Raw genomic sequence first — 15,101 nt, forward strand, 5'->3', positions numbered from 1 at the left:
TCCTAACATCTGTAAATAACTATTCTAGATGAATAACATTGGCAAGCATGGGTTGTAAAGGTTAGAGATGTTTCCTGACTGCAGAACTTCTGGGAACCCTTCACTGGCTAAGGGGCACTGTGAGACCCTGGGGAGAGGAGGCACCTGCAACCTTTCAGGCGGGTTTGAACAGGGAAGCTCATGGGGCCACCCAAAGGCCAGCTGTCCCACAGCATAAATTTTGAGGAATCTCCAGCCTGGAGATTTTGGAGGTTTGCATTCTCTGCTCTGTCTTGGTGCATTTTTAATTCTCAGCTAAGAAACCAGAGTGAGTGGTAAGTGGGTGCACGTTTTGCCTCCCTGGGGCTGCTCCTGCTTTTTCAGACTCACCAAGAGAAAGGGACATAATGAGAGGTGGAGAGAGGGAAGGAAAAGCAAGGGTGACGATCAAAACTGGACTGAAAATAGTTTTGCTGAATCATCTCACCAAGATGTTTCATCAAGTCAGAGCAATTGAATTCAACAAAATTTAAAAAGCCATCACCCAAAGTGATCCTGCTGGCAAAAGGAAAATACAGACAGACGTAAGCCGAGGCTAGGGACGGAGGGCCTCAATTCTCAGTTATGTCTGTCCTCGGGCTTCCTGTGACACTGTTCTTTGTTCTAATTTTAAATAAAGTCAGCATACTTCCAAATATTTAGGAAGGAGGAACTTTACACTGATTTTCTAATATTTTTAGCACAGAGCCTTCTCAAACGATTTGCTATTTTTAAGACAAATGTTTCTTGTGACCCCAGAATTCCTTGGATGGAAAAAGTTGAAGAGAAACCTTAACATTTGTGGTAAATAGCTACAGGGAACTTTTTTTTTTTTTTTTCAGTTACAGCTTCACAGGGATCAGTTTAAGATTCACATTACACACTTGATAGAAAACAACACACAGAGCCGCAAATACTTCACTGGATACGAAGGGGCACACGATTCCAGAAACGGACTCTAGATATCGGATGGCCATTTGTTTGAATGCCAACATTTATTGAGTGGTTAATCTGGATGATGTCCACTCTGCCTGCTTTATGGGCAGTTACACACTTAACCCTCGCACCATCTCCATTTGCTGGAGGAAGAATAGGAAACACAGAGATGTTAAGTAACTTGCCCAAGGTCACACAGCTTGTAAATATTAAACCCAGAATTCTGGAATAGGTTAAACTGTGCTCCCCTTAAATTCATACATGGAAGTCCTAACCCCCAGTACCTTAGAATATGACCTTGTTTGGAAATAGGGTCATGGCAGATACAGTTGACATGAAGTCAAACTAGAGTATGGTTCTATTTTTTTTTCTAAGATTTCATTTTTTTAAATTTAATTTCTTTTCAGTGTAACAGAATTCATTGTTTATGCACCACACCCAGTGCTCCATGCAATACGTGTCCTCCATAATACCCACCACCAGGCTCCCCCAACCTTCCACCCCCTACCCCTTCAAAACCCTCAGATTATTTTTCAGAGTCCATAGTCTCTCATGGTTTATCTCCCCCTCCAATTTCCCTCAATTCCCTTCTCACTTATTTGTGGAGCATAAGAAATAACATGGAGGACATGGGGAGATGGAGAGGAGAATGGAGTGTGGTTCTTACAAAAAGGACTTCATGTGAAGAGACACTCCCTAGGGAGAACACAGTGTGGAGTTTGGAGTTATGATCCCATAAGCCAAGGAACCACCTTGGAACAGGTGCTTCCCTAGCACTTCCAGAGGGAGAATGGCTCTGCCCATACCTTAATGTCAGAATTGTAAGATAATACATTTCTGTTGTTTAAGCCACTTGTTGGTCCTTTGTCACAGCAGCCCTGATAAGCCAATACAAATTTCCACCCAGATTCACTTCATTTCAAAGCCTAAGCATTAAATCATTATCCCCTAATCCCTCTTCTGTCTGCAATATTTAGCAATCACATCTAAGGTAGACTCTAATATTTGGATGGCACTTAGAGACTATCTAATCTAGCTACCCACTGCCATGTTTATATCAAGGGGACAGAGAACAGATATGGATCTCTATATAGGGCGCATTTCCCTGTCACAGCTATCACCAGGCTTGGTTCTGTCCTCTGGAAACACACAAACATACTCAATTATCATCCATGTGCTTGCCCTACAGACACTTAAAAGCTCTATCGTGTTGTCAAGTCTTGTCCCTTAAGCATTATCTCTTTACCCATTCTTCATATGGCATGGTTAGTGAGCCTTTTCACCCTCTCTCTGAGGCAGTAGAACATAATTATGTTATAGCAAGAAATCAGAACTACAACTGCCAGGAAAGTCAATGATGAGTTGGGAAGAGTTAGTCAGTCAAATTACACATTCTTGTCAGTCACTGGTGAGTGGTGAGCCTCCTCTGGACCATTCCTCCTCCAGATTTGCCTGAGTCTACTTCTGAGACATAAATTTGTAGTAGAAGTAAATACCCAGGGTCTCTAAGAAAGGCTCAAAGTTTGATTTAGAGTCAGCAGCAGCAACCACCTGGAGATTGTTTCTATGGTTGTCCATTCATGAGGCATCAAGGGAGGCATCTGGTGACCTGTCTTCATGAAGGGTACATGGACCCAAGATGAAATTTCACAGTTGAAGCCCCACGAGGATTCCCAAGCTATCAGTTCTGTGAAATACAAACCTTTTCTCCTGTAATTTATTTTTAAAATACAGATGAATTCATATGAAAAGATGCCTTGGACAAATTACACAAGAGAAAAGGTAGAGAGAAAACTAATAGAAAAATGTTTGTTTCTCCTAGTAATCAAAGAAATAAAAATTAAAGCAATCTTGAGGTATACCCCCTAGATTTAAAAAAAAAAAAAAGAAAACCTTTATATGAGTCTGTTGACATATTAATTGGAAAACTGAAAAATATTCAGTCTTAGGATGGTCTACCAAATCACAGTTAGAATCAAGAGGTGTTTCAGTGGTCTGTCCTCAGATCTTTGAAAGTTTTGGGGAAGAGTCAGAGATATGGACACACACTAGGAATGCTGAGAGACTCAGGAAAAACAGAGATTTCTTGTGTTTGAGTCAAAAATAGTGCAGACTTACTTTGAGGAAATGAGTTTTGATCTTCCCACAGTGTTTGCCCATCTGCTCCCTGTTGGGGGAATAGAGCAGGTCTTTGGAGGGGATGCGGGCATATGCCACTTTCTTGTTGTTGCTAAGCATCCAGATGAAGACATCGGGGATGGTGTGCTGTGGCTGTGGGAACAGAGGGGAATGGGTTTGATGGGTGGGTGCTTAACAGGTACCCTTCCAGTGTTCTCCTATCCTGAAAGAGTCCCCCTCTGTAAAACAAATTCTGTGACTTAAACCATCTAGTCACTTAAACATCTATGAAAGTAAGCAAGTGTAGCTTCTTGGAGAAAAACTATGTCATGACACAAGTACATGTAAACCCCATATCCCCAACTGTGCTATTGTCCTTTAAGTATATGCAAGTTGGACCCACGATGTGGCATCTCTAGTGGCCTACTTATCTCCCATCTATGAAACAAAATATCTTCCCCTTTGATTTTGCTTTTTTGTAATCACGTAATGATTCATCCTCAATCATTGGTCCTCTTAAAAATCAGGTAACATTCCAGAATATTCAAATGAAAAAGAAAAAAAAAATCCATGCAGGTCTTTGAATGTCTTTCTACTCATCTTTCAGGAAGGAAAAACTATTCTACAAGGGACTTTTGACCTAAAATATGGTTGCTAAGTATCTTACCTCCATTTTAGGTGATTATTCAGGAGAAACTCAACTAAATTACACATAAAATTCTACTTTAAAATTGACCTAATCAAGACAGGAATTGCAGAATTCCCTGCCAAGAGGCCCATTATGTTGTGAGTGTTTGAAATGCACATTTCTGAGCCAGCATAGTTACCAAATCAAAGGGAGGTACATTGTCATAAACTGTGCTTTGGTTTTCTTGGACTCAAAGCAGGTGCTCTGTCTTTCTAACCCTATAATCCTCTGGTGTCATTTGTTCCCAAAGAGGGCATCCCTTCTCTCCTGGTATGGAAATAGGAACATCAGTAAGGAGGTTTTCCTAGCCAGAAGGTGAGTAAGTCACAGACAGATGCTTGGTTTGAAACTTCTGGGTGCTTAATAAAATTCCTATATCTACTAACATAACTTCCTCTCTCATTGCTTATTTTGTCCTCAGGGAATGATAGCTTTGCAACAAGAAATAAAACTTTTGAGATTGACAGAAGCAGGAGATCTGTACTTTTCCTTGAAATCTTCCCACACAAAATCTGGTATCTGACCAAAGCAAATATGAGGACCTTTTTAGATCATTCTAGAAGTCACAAAAGATACTAATTACAACTAACTTTAAAATGAGATGCTGTTTTGACTTTTGCTGGAGATGAGTTTAAATCCTCTTAGAGTTGAAATCTTATCAAAGTTCCCATACTTATTTTGAATTTTCTTGATTCCATTAAGGAACATGCTTTTTATTTCTGCTGAATACTCAGGCTTCATTTAAAAATCAATGAAGCTGTACATTTTTGGCTTAATTTAAGACTCTCCATTCTCACCCCTAAACTAATCATGTCTGCTCAGCTCAGCAGTGCTTGGGAGAAAGTACTGGTCTCCCTCTTCACCCTCATCAAATATTCAAACCTCACTAGGAATACAATTGATCTAATCTTCCAAGGGAAGTTTGCCTTTAGAGTTGATTACCTCATCGACAAGGAAGCGGAGTTTTTCCACCAAGTTTTCTGCTTCATGGATCATTTCATCAAGAGATAACTTTTTCTTCTGTTGCTGAATGATCCCCTTGGCTTCCTTGGCCATTGCTTCCTGAAACAGGACAAGAATCAATGTAGATCTTTTTAGAAATTGGGACAAGTACTATTGGTTGCTGGAGGATCCTGAAGGTGCTTGTAAGTTCCACACTGAGCCACTCACGAGGCTGGTTCAGGGTCTGCCCATGTGCATGCTGCCCGTTTAATAAAAATTTCATAGGCATATGGAGGCAGTAAGTATCATCTCACCTTTGTTTGACAGATGAGAAGCCAAGGCCCAGAAAAGTCAGAGGTCTGTCAGGGTCCCAAAGCTCTGGCTCTCTCATACAAAAATAACTAAAATACATTGAGTTCTTAGTCTGTGTCAGGCAAAGTTCTAGCTCTGGAATTAATCCTTGTTGCTCCTCACAGCAGCCTTCTAGGGTGGGCACCATAGCTGAGGTGGGAGAAGAATGCAGTACAGAGAGGCCAAGCCCAAGCAGAGCCCCAGCAGAGTCCAGAACCCACATCCTTCATCACTGCTCTTACTATCTCTTCTAGAGGTTTGGAGGAATGCTTCCAGACCAAACCAGCATTATTTGAGAAATGCTGACAGGGAGCTCAAAGTGAACGTTTGGAACATCCAAAAATGTTTATTTGAATTCATTCATTCAGCCACATTTTTGTGCTCAGGAAACCCCCAAACACTTCCCTGTGATTTCCGAGACACTGCATGAATGGGCCTGGTCTACTCTCTGGTTCGTCTCATTGTATCGCTTCATACACTGGCCCCGAGCACACAGGTCCTCAAGAGGGCCAAAAATATGCCATGCTCAGTCCATCCTCAAGACCAGTGTGTGGGGCTTTCCTCCTGTTCAGATGTCCTTCTTGGACTCTGCATGGCTCTTTCCTTCTCAGGTCTCAGCTTAAATGTCATCACTGCCTCACGTACCCCCATGTTCTTCTGATCACTGTGGCCTTACAAAGTTTTCTTCATAACCATAACCTGTAATCATTTTTGTTTATTTGTTGTTTACATTTCTATCTTCTGTCTACTCCACTAAAATATAAACTTCCACTGGACAGGGACCTCCTCTGGCTTGTTCTTACTCTTTTTTTACTTATTCTCAGTGTCCTGCAGAGTTCCTGGCATATAGTAGGTGTTAAATAAATGTTTGTGGAATGAATAAGTCAATCAATACATTCCTCAGGGGCAAGTACCAAGTCTTATAGCTCTATTGTGTTCCTAGCACCTAGCACAGGGCCTGCCCATAGGAAGCCTCATGTTCATGCTGACCAGGAGGACTGATTATCTGCTACGGACCAGGTACTGTCCTAGGAGCCAAGGCCTAAGGACAGGGGAAGACACAGGCTTCCTTCCCCTGAAGGACAGTTTGGTGAGCTGAAAGCAATATATGTGCAAAACTTCAGGGAACCAGAAAGAGACAGAGCTAGGTTTTACAGATGACATGACATTTGAGCTGAGACTTAAACAACAAACAGAATTCATCAGGTGATACTGTATGGTTTCACTCATATGTGGAACATAAGGAATAATGCAGAGGACAATAGGAGTTGGGGGTGGAAACTGAATGAGAAGAAATCAGAAAGTGAGACAAACCATGAGACTCTTGACTCCAGGAAAAAAACTGATGGTTGTGGAAAGGGAGGTGGGTAGGGGTTGGGATAATTGGGTGATGAGCATTAAAAAGGGCATGTGATATGATGAACACTAGGTGATATACTCAACTAATGAATCATTGAACATTATATCAAAACTAATGATGTTGGGAAACAGTGTGGAGATTCCTCAAAAAATTAAAAATAGAGCTACCCTATGACCCTGCAATTGCACTACTGAGTATTTACCCCAAAGATACAGATGTACTGAAAAGACGGGCCATATGTACCCCAATGTTCATAGCCACAATGGCCACAATCGCCAAACTGTGGAAAGAGCCAAGATGCCCTTCAACAGATGAATGGATAAGGAAGATATGGTCTATATACACAATGGAGTATTATGCCTCCATCAGAAAGGATGAATACCCAACTTTTGTATCAACATGGATGGGACTGGAGGAGATTATGCTGAATGAAATAGGTCAAGCTGAGAAAGTCAATTATATGGTTTCACTTACTTGTGGAGCATAAGGAATAACACAGAAGACATGGGGAATTAGAGAGGAGAAGTGAACTGGGGGAAACTGGAGGGGGAGATGAACCATGCGAGAACGTGGACTCTGAGAAACAATCTGAGGGTTTTGGAGGGGAGGAGGATGGGGGGATGGGTGAGCCTGGTGGTGTGTATTAAGGAGGGCATGTATTGCATGGAGCACTGGGTGTGGTGCATAAACAGTGAGTCTTGGAACACTGAAAAAATAAAATTAAATAAAAAAAAACTAATAAGGTACTACACCTTGGCTAATTGAATTTAAAAAATAAAATAAATAAAATTTTAAAAAAAGAAAGAAAAGGGGAAAAAAAAGAAGAAAAAGGACAGTCCAGACAGAGGAACCAATTGCAGATGAAGGGTATGAAGGATTGACAAATGCCAGTGATTTTTGGAGCAATGGTGATCTAATCAGTTTTGTATTTTAGAAAGACCATTCTGGTTGTGGTATGGAAGATGGGTTGAAGAAAGCCTACTGCAATGGACTGGGCCTAGTGGGTACTAAGGAAGTCAGTTTAGGCAGCGATTCTGGGGATGAAGAAGTGGAGTGCATTCTAGAGTCTCTAAGGAGAGGAATCAATAGGGCTTACAGATGAATTGATTGTTGAGGGTCAGGGATAAAGATTCAAAGTTGAGTCCAGGCATCTGGTTGGAGCAACAAGCATGGCTGGTGGTGCTAATACAGGATGGGGACAAGGTTTAATGGGTTTAAATGGGTATAATAGGATGGATTTAATAGGATGGGTTTAAGAGTTGGAGGTGTTGTGAGACAAGCAGATGACATGTCCACTGGGAAGGTAGAAATAGAGGCCCGGAGATGAGGAGGGAGAGGTGAGCCACTACAAGATATCAAACTTGTGGACTTGTGGTCAGGCCAAGGACTATTGGATGCTAGAAGAAAACAGAGCTCTGTGGGCAATATGTGTAGTGGACGGACACTGCAGAGACAGGGAAGAGCTGTCAGAGGTGCTCAGGAAGAAATGGGGTAGGACAAAGATCTTCTATAGAGTAAAAATCTGCCCTCCCTTGGAGTCTAGAGGAGGAATATACAAACCTTTCATTCTGGAAAGAAAGATAAACCAGTTTAGAGACTTGGGTTTTAAGTGTCTAGACTACGATTAATTAGCTATGACCTTTAAAAAATCATTTAATCTCTCTGGGACCCACTCACAACTTATAAATGTCCCTGACCATCAAATACTGAGTAATTTTTCTTTGCAGAATTATCATGGCTTCATTCAAAACGTCCCTCGGTGCCACTGCTAGAACTAAATTTTCAAGGCGAGATAATCCAGGGTCCGACTTGGTCTGGAATTTCTCAGCCATCACTCATGTGACAGGGACTGAGTATCTCTGAGGCATGTACTGTTACAGACACAGCACTCCTGCCCTGTTGTCAAGAAAGTTTACAACTCTTCACACAGTTCTTAATGGAAGGAAACTGAAGCGGGGAGAAGAGTTATTTTTTTGGTTTTTCAGTTTGTGAGGCAAAAGGTCAAGTCAAAGAGCTTATAGCCTTTGACAAAATACAGATGTCAAGAAAATAGGCAAGGGAGAAATCCATCAGAATATGTTGTAGAACAGGTGGGCTTCTAAATCATTCTTATAAATGGTCAGAAAATGCTAGCTCCTTTCCAACTTGTGCACATATTCCCTTCTCACTCATTCTTCTACATCACAAAAATGTATAACCTTTAGAACTATATCCTCATCTGGTCTATGACCTATGCCTCATCTGTGAGGTTTATTTTTAAAGCACATGTTTTAATTCTGTTCAAAGTATAAATAGATTTTCACATACCAGCTCCTGCCAGCAGAGCGTAAGTCGTTTCTTATCTAAAGTGGTCTGGTTCAACATCTTGGGTTTCTTCTCTGCTTCAGAGATAAAGGCACTATAGGAGAAGAATAACAATTCTGAAACCTACTTAGTGAAAATCCATTTATGCAATTCCAGAGATTTACAGAAGTGCTTTCTGCAATACAATGGGAAAGTTGATGAAGCCACAGACCTAAGATTTCTCATTTAGAATTAAGCAATGGTGCGCTAACTTTTCTAAGAGACAAAGTGAGGGCTGGAAATGATACCCAGACCCCACATAAATTTGGGGGAATAGGTGCTTGTTTTTCTATTTTCTTTTATACATATATATGATGATGGCTATCCAAGGTCATAACAAACACAAAATAATGCAGTTTTCCATCATCTTACACACTTAATACACACCAAGAGTTTCACAATAAGTTGCATGTAAAGACTATTTTAGACTCAATACTGGGATATATCCTCACATGTTAAAAACTATACAAAAGACTAAGTGGTAACATTTTAAGGGATGATGTTAAAAATGTGCTCAATAAGAAAATGGTAGAGGTTATAAATGCAATTGAAGAGAAATACAATGACTTTAAAACTTGGGGAAGTAAGATATTGCTCTCATTAGCAAAAACAAATGCAAATTAAAATCAATAACATTTTCACCTATTAAAAATTGGATAATGTTCAAAGTTGGTGGAGGAAATAGTCACTCTTCTCTGATAATGTTTAAGAGACATTTTGATAGCACTTGTCAAAATTTAAATGTCTGTATAATTTGTATAATTTGATCTAAAAATTAAACTAGAATCCTGTCTTTCAAACATAACTAAAAATTTTTGCAAGAAAATGTTCACACAGTGATTCTTATCATAGCATTGTTTATAGTAGGAAAATAAGTAGAAACAACTAATATATCAGGGACCAGTTAAATATGTGATACATTGAGGACTATTGTGTACTACTGTAGAAAGATGCCAGTGATAGGTTGTAGAGAGGAAAAGCAACCTGCTGAGCAAAGTGTGCACCATTTCTGAAAAAAAATAGAGTGTTTTTAGGAATGTGTAGGTTTGCAAACACACGGGAAAAAAATCCAGGAGGACAAATCACACTTGTATCTGGAGAGTGGGCTTGGAGAGAGAATTGAGAATGCTTTTTTGTTATATATTTCTACACGGTTTTTTTTGTTTTGTTTTGTTTTTGGTAAGATGAGCACATAATACTGTGATTTAGAAAATCAAGGAGAAACAAAAGGAAACAAGGAAATAAAAGGGGAGGTCTAAGATACCACACCTCCTGTGAGGGGGCCGACCTCATTGCACTTAGAAACCTCACCAGAAATTCTCTGTGGATATAGTAGTCAAGTTACATTTTCTCTTAATTTTTAAAAAGAATAAAAAAGATTTTGCTTTGAGGAAGGCAGCTTGTTGTCTCATGTTTATCTTTCTGAGAGCCACATAGAAATTCCATTGCAGTCCCAGGGTGGACTAGCTCAAGGAGACATGGTAGACACTTCTGAGTTCTCTTTCCCTTTCTCACAGGATGAAAAATCAGTGCTTTCCTCATCAGAATCAGAGTAAATGACCATGGCTCCTGTTCCTATTCACTCTTCATCTTTCAAACCCAGCCTGCTGTGGCCTATGGACAGCCTCTTCACCTTCACATGACAAGTGGCCTGTCTCTTCTCGGCAGGGTGGGGTGAGGGGAAGGAGGACCTTGAGGTCCAGCTGCTTAACCATGAATGTGTTGGGGGGGTGGGCGGGCAGAAGTCCACCTTGACCTAAGGTCCACGCTGCTTTCTCAAATCCAAGTTTACCAAATATAAAACTAACATTTTGAGCTCTGACCATCTTAAATATGTTTTTAGTTGGTTGTAACTTGAAGAGAAAGGGGAATGATTATCACCCCAAGTAACCTCCAATATAGAAAATTATTGAGCTATAATTTGCCCACAAAAATAATTTTTATTTCTAAAAATATGAGATCATGGAGCTTTTCAAAGATGCTTAAAGAGAATTCCAGGTGGCACTTAGCTCACAGCAGGAGTAGCACCAAAACATACTGCTTCTATAATGAGAAATGAAAAAGAAAGATAGAAATAAATATGTATATTTATTTGTTTGCTTCCCTTTTTTAATGCAAAAATGTGGGGTAACCAAGAGATTAGGAAAGAGAACTTACAAAGCAGAACATCAGAATTTAACAATTTAGCTACCCCCTATCTACTAAGTTTGGCCTTCCATCAAATAAATCTCTGCCCTTTCTTCATTGCTTCCATTATAACAAATTCTCATTTCTGTTCAAGTCTTGAGCTAATTAAATTCAAGTGTTAGTCCAGGTTGCTTCCTTGTGTGATAGGCAGCCCCTACGATGGCCCCCAGTAATCTTCTCCCGTTTCTTCTTGCCAATGGGCAATTCCCTCCCTTTGAATGAGCACTGGACCTAGGGACTTGCTCATAGTAGAGTATGTTAAGTCTACGGCCATACCACCCTGAATGCGCCCGATCTCGTCTGATCTCGGAAGCTAAGCAGGGTCGGGCCTGGTTAGTACTTGGATAGGAGTAGAGTATGTCAAGAGTGATGGGATATCACTTCCAAGATGAGATTTAAAAGACCATGACCTCCATCTTGCTGGCATGTTCTCTCTGACTCTTCTAGCTTGGTCACTCTGATGAAGTCAGCTGCCATGTCATGAGAAGTAGCCCACATGGTAAAGAATTGAGGTTGACTTCCAACCAAGAGCCAGCAAGGAACTGAAAGTCCTCAATCCGATAGTCCGTGAAGAACTGAGTTCCACAAATAACCATGTGAGTGGTCTTGGCCATGAATCCTGCCCACTGAAGCCTCAAGGTAACTACAGCCTCACTCAATGTCTTGACCATTGTGTCTGAGAGGCTCTTGGCAAAGGATCTGGCCAAGCCCCACCTGGACTCCTGACCCATACAAACTGAGATCATCAAAACTCTAGCCACTAAATTGGAGAATCATTTGTTGCTCCATAATAAGCAACTAATATACTCTATTTTTAAATATTTTATTATATTGTTTGCCACCTGGAATCAGAGACTTTAAATGGTGCTTATTATGTTATGTAAAAAAACTCTACTTGGGGTGCCTGGGTGGCTCAGTGGGTTAAAGCCTCTGCCTTCGTCTCAGGTCATGATCTCAGGGTCCTGGGCTCGAGCCCTGCATTGGGCTCTCTGCTCGTCAGAGAGCATCCCCCCCCCCCCGCCTGCCTTTCTGCCTACTTGTGATCTCTGTCTGTCAAATAAATAAAATCTTTAAGAAAAAAAAACTCTACGAAATGGTATTTGATATGACTTATCCACCTAATTGTCAAATAGTTGCTGAGTAGCTACTAAATGCAAAGAAACATGCTGGGCTCAATGTCACTAGCATTTTTCTTGTTTCATTTAAAAGTCTCTGCAGTGAGTCTTTCCTTTCTTCTCTCTTCTTTTTTCCCTCTTTACTTTATGCTCTAGTCAAGTGTCAAGAAGCAATAGCAAGCCCAGAAATGCCAGCTCAATTACTGAACAAAATAAAGATGGATAGAACACTATAAAATGCCCATCTAAATTCATGGAAAATCAACTATTTTCTAAGGTAATTAAAAGTTGATCCCATATAAGCTCAGCAACCCATATGCCAGCTGTCTTTCCCGGTACCTGCTTTGACTGATGAAGTCACTGAGCACCGCCTTCATTTTATCTTCTGATGCTTTCTCTGAAATCTTGATCAATTCTCTCACTTCTTCTATACTTTCTTCCTGGAAACAAACCACAGAGGTGGAGAGATGAGGGGCAGAAGGAGACACTGTAATGGAGACACTGATGATAATGTCTCAGATATGTTATTTTGCTATTTTGTGTTTTAGATATGAGGGAAAATTTCCCTCATTTTCTTGTGCCTGATCTGGGAAATGTTACTGCATTCTAATTTTGAACCTTGTTCTTCTTAACTGGAATCGGTCTAAATACAAAGTCTTCCCTAACTTTACTCAAACTCATCGTTCCAAATGGAGAACCATTTATTTAGAGTTTACCCTGTGGGGAAATCTAATGTCATGACATACCTAACAAAGTAGAATAAATTAGATATAATTTAAAAGAAAGCTCCAAAAGCAATGTTTAAGTCATTTGGTTATATGGGAATACAGGTACTGAATAATTCTAAATTTCAGGAGTTATGAATTCTTTTGATCATAGGGGTTTGGGCAGGGACGTGAGGTGTTAGAGGGGAGGAGGATAGATTGCATATGACAATGGCCATATGTTTGTATATTTAATAATCATACTTTCCTTTTTAGGTCTAAATTCTAGTATTCCATCCAGTGGTTTGGAGGGATACAGCACTCAAAAGGCAATATACATGCTGCTTTGCTAGAATTTACAAAAACTACATTCTCTACTAGCCATCAATTTTGATATCTGGAGGCATACATCTCCCTATTTCCTCTTCACTATAAGAACAAGTAAATTGTGGACTGGTTAAAAATTTAGGTATTGGGTCAATCTACCACTGTTCAAATCCAGGCTCTATCCTTAAGTGAACTAACCCCCTTATGCCCAGTTTCCTGTAAAATCAGGTAATAAAAGGGCCCACCTAATGCACCATAGGGAGGTGTGGACTTCTTCAAACACAGCTTAGTACTTCATAAACATTCAATCATGTTAGCTGTGATATGCCAAGTATGGCAGGGATCCTGGCACTGAGAAAGGTAGAAATGAATGGTAAAGGCAGCTATGGTCTCTAGGAAAACATTCTTGTTTCGTCAAGCCTTTTAGAAATAAACTATCTACTTGGCCTGAAGGAGAAGCAAAACCAGTCTTACAAAGCAAGTCTACAGCTTCCACATAATTTGACACTAAACCAAGCATCCTCTACCACCTTCGGAATCTACCTCCATGATGCCTGGAATCCCCAAGGCCAGAGTGGAAACTTTGTTTCACACAACTAGAGCAGGATGATAAAGCAAATGAGAGAGAGAAAGAGAGAAATTTGTTCTTTCCTTAGCACAGGTTTTCATGGAAGGAGAGGGTCACCTGGTGAGGCATGGTGGCACAGAAAGTAGAAGGCACAAAGAGAAATACAAGAGCAGGCACAGACATCAAAGAGCAGGCTCAGGAGCTCAAAGAAGCAGAGATCCCAGGGCTGCCTTCTTTCCAGGGCATTGGGTAGAGCCAGCCAACAGTCACTGCATATTGGCATGGTCATAAATACATGTTCAATCCCTCAAATAACTCTTGGCCCCTTTCAGGTGCCAGGTCTTATGCCAGATGCCACTGAACAGTGGGAAATGGTTATTGAACAAATAAGCCCACAAATCAGTTCTAAAATACAGAGAGCTCTGAAGGTAAAGCACAGGGTATTACGAGAGAGGAGAATGGGCAGAAGCCAGAAGACTTCTCTGAGAAGTAGTTGAAACTGACCTATGGAGATTGACGGGTGACACAGGAGAAGCATGGAGGGGAAAAAGCTCAGGATGAGGTAATGGCTATGAGGCATAAAGAAACATCGTTACTTCAAGAAACTGAAAGTCCAATGTGCTTGGAACAAAGGAGAAAGCGTGTGAAAGACTGGACTTAAAAAGAGGTGGCAGGACTTCACCTATAAGATATCTACCATGTTAAGGACTTAAGAGTTTTATATGAGTTGAAGCCAGGATCTATCAATTATGTGAGAAAGTTGTCAACTTCCTGCCCTTTGGAGATCAGGAAAACAGCCTGTCCCTAGGTCCTATAATGTTAAGAAGCAGAGCAGGGTTTCTAAGCCAGGTAGTTCTATTTAAAGTCAAAATGTATTCTCATTCCCTTGGTCCACAGGGTAGGAACTATGTGCCCTCCAATGAAGCAGCTGAAACTTACTTGTATTTAAGTTGAGGTCAAGACCCTCTCCTGCATGAATAAAAAGATCCTTTTTGCCTCCAGCTGCCCAGTGTTCAAATCCATTACCTTTGAGAGTCACCTACCAGCAGGTCCGCCATTTTCTCCAGCATGTTGGACCAGTGCAGCCTAAATGTCTGGTCTCCCCAAGAACTGATGAAATAAACACAGGGCTTCTTGGCCTCAAAAGGCAAATAGTTGTAATTCCTGTGAGAACAAGTTAGGTCTGGGTGTTACTTGGCCATCAGTATTATTCATGCAATTTCAGTCACATATTATGTTTTATACATTCTGAGTGGGGTAGGGAGGGCTGGTGACAAAACAATAAAATTATTAACTCTATTCTAATCAGGGACCCATGAGAAATAAACAAGGAACAGATATGTAGCGACAATGGAGAGGTACTAACAGCTACAGTCATCAGGCCCAGGGCAAAGCCTAGAGCTGAGCACCAGAGGGCAGGGTTTATCATGCAAGCCTTCTGCGA

At 40.7% G+C, this 15,101-nt stretch overlaps 1 protein-coding gene across 4 annotated transcripts in view; it reads right to left on the minus strand.

Moving 5' to 3' along the window:
- Window positions 1-15,101, minus strand: part of FER1L6 (fer-1 like family member 6) — a 155,013-nt gene that overhangs the window by 67,697 nt on the left and 72,215 nt on the right. For all 4 annotated transcript variants that reach the window (XM_047728475.1, XM_047728474.1, XM_047728476.1 and 1 more), the window contains 5 exons: window positions 14,701-14,821; window positions 12,398-12,498; window positions 8,721-8,811; window positions 4,703-4,822; window positions 3,073-3,225 (listed from right to left, as the gene is read on the minus strand). In XM_047728475.1, coding sequence (XP_047584431.1) covers window positions 3,073-3,225; window positions 4,703-4,822; window positions 8,721-8,811; window positions 12,398-12,498; window positions 14,701-14,821 — 586 coding nt within the window. The remainder of the gene's footprint in view (window positions 1-3,072; window positions 3,226-4,702; window positions 4,823-8,720; window positions 8,812-12,397; window positions 12,499-14,700; window positions 14,822-15,101) is intronic.

Source organism: Lutra lutra, chromosome 4, assembly GCF_902655055.1.
Source record: "Lutra lutra chromosome 4, mLutLut1.2, whole genome shotgun sequence".
In the NCBI taxonomy this organism is placed as follows: Eukaryota; Metazoa; Chordata; class Mammalia; order Carnivora; family Mustelidae; genus Lutra; species Lutra lutra.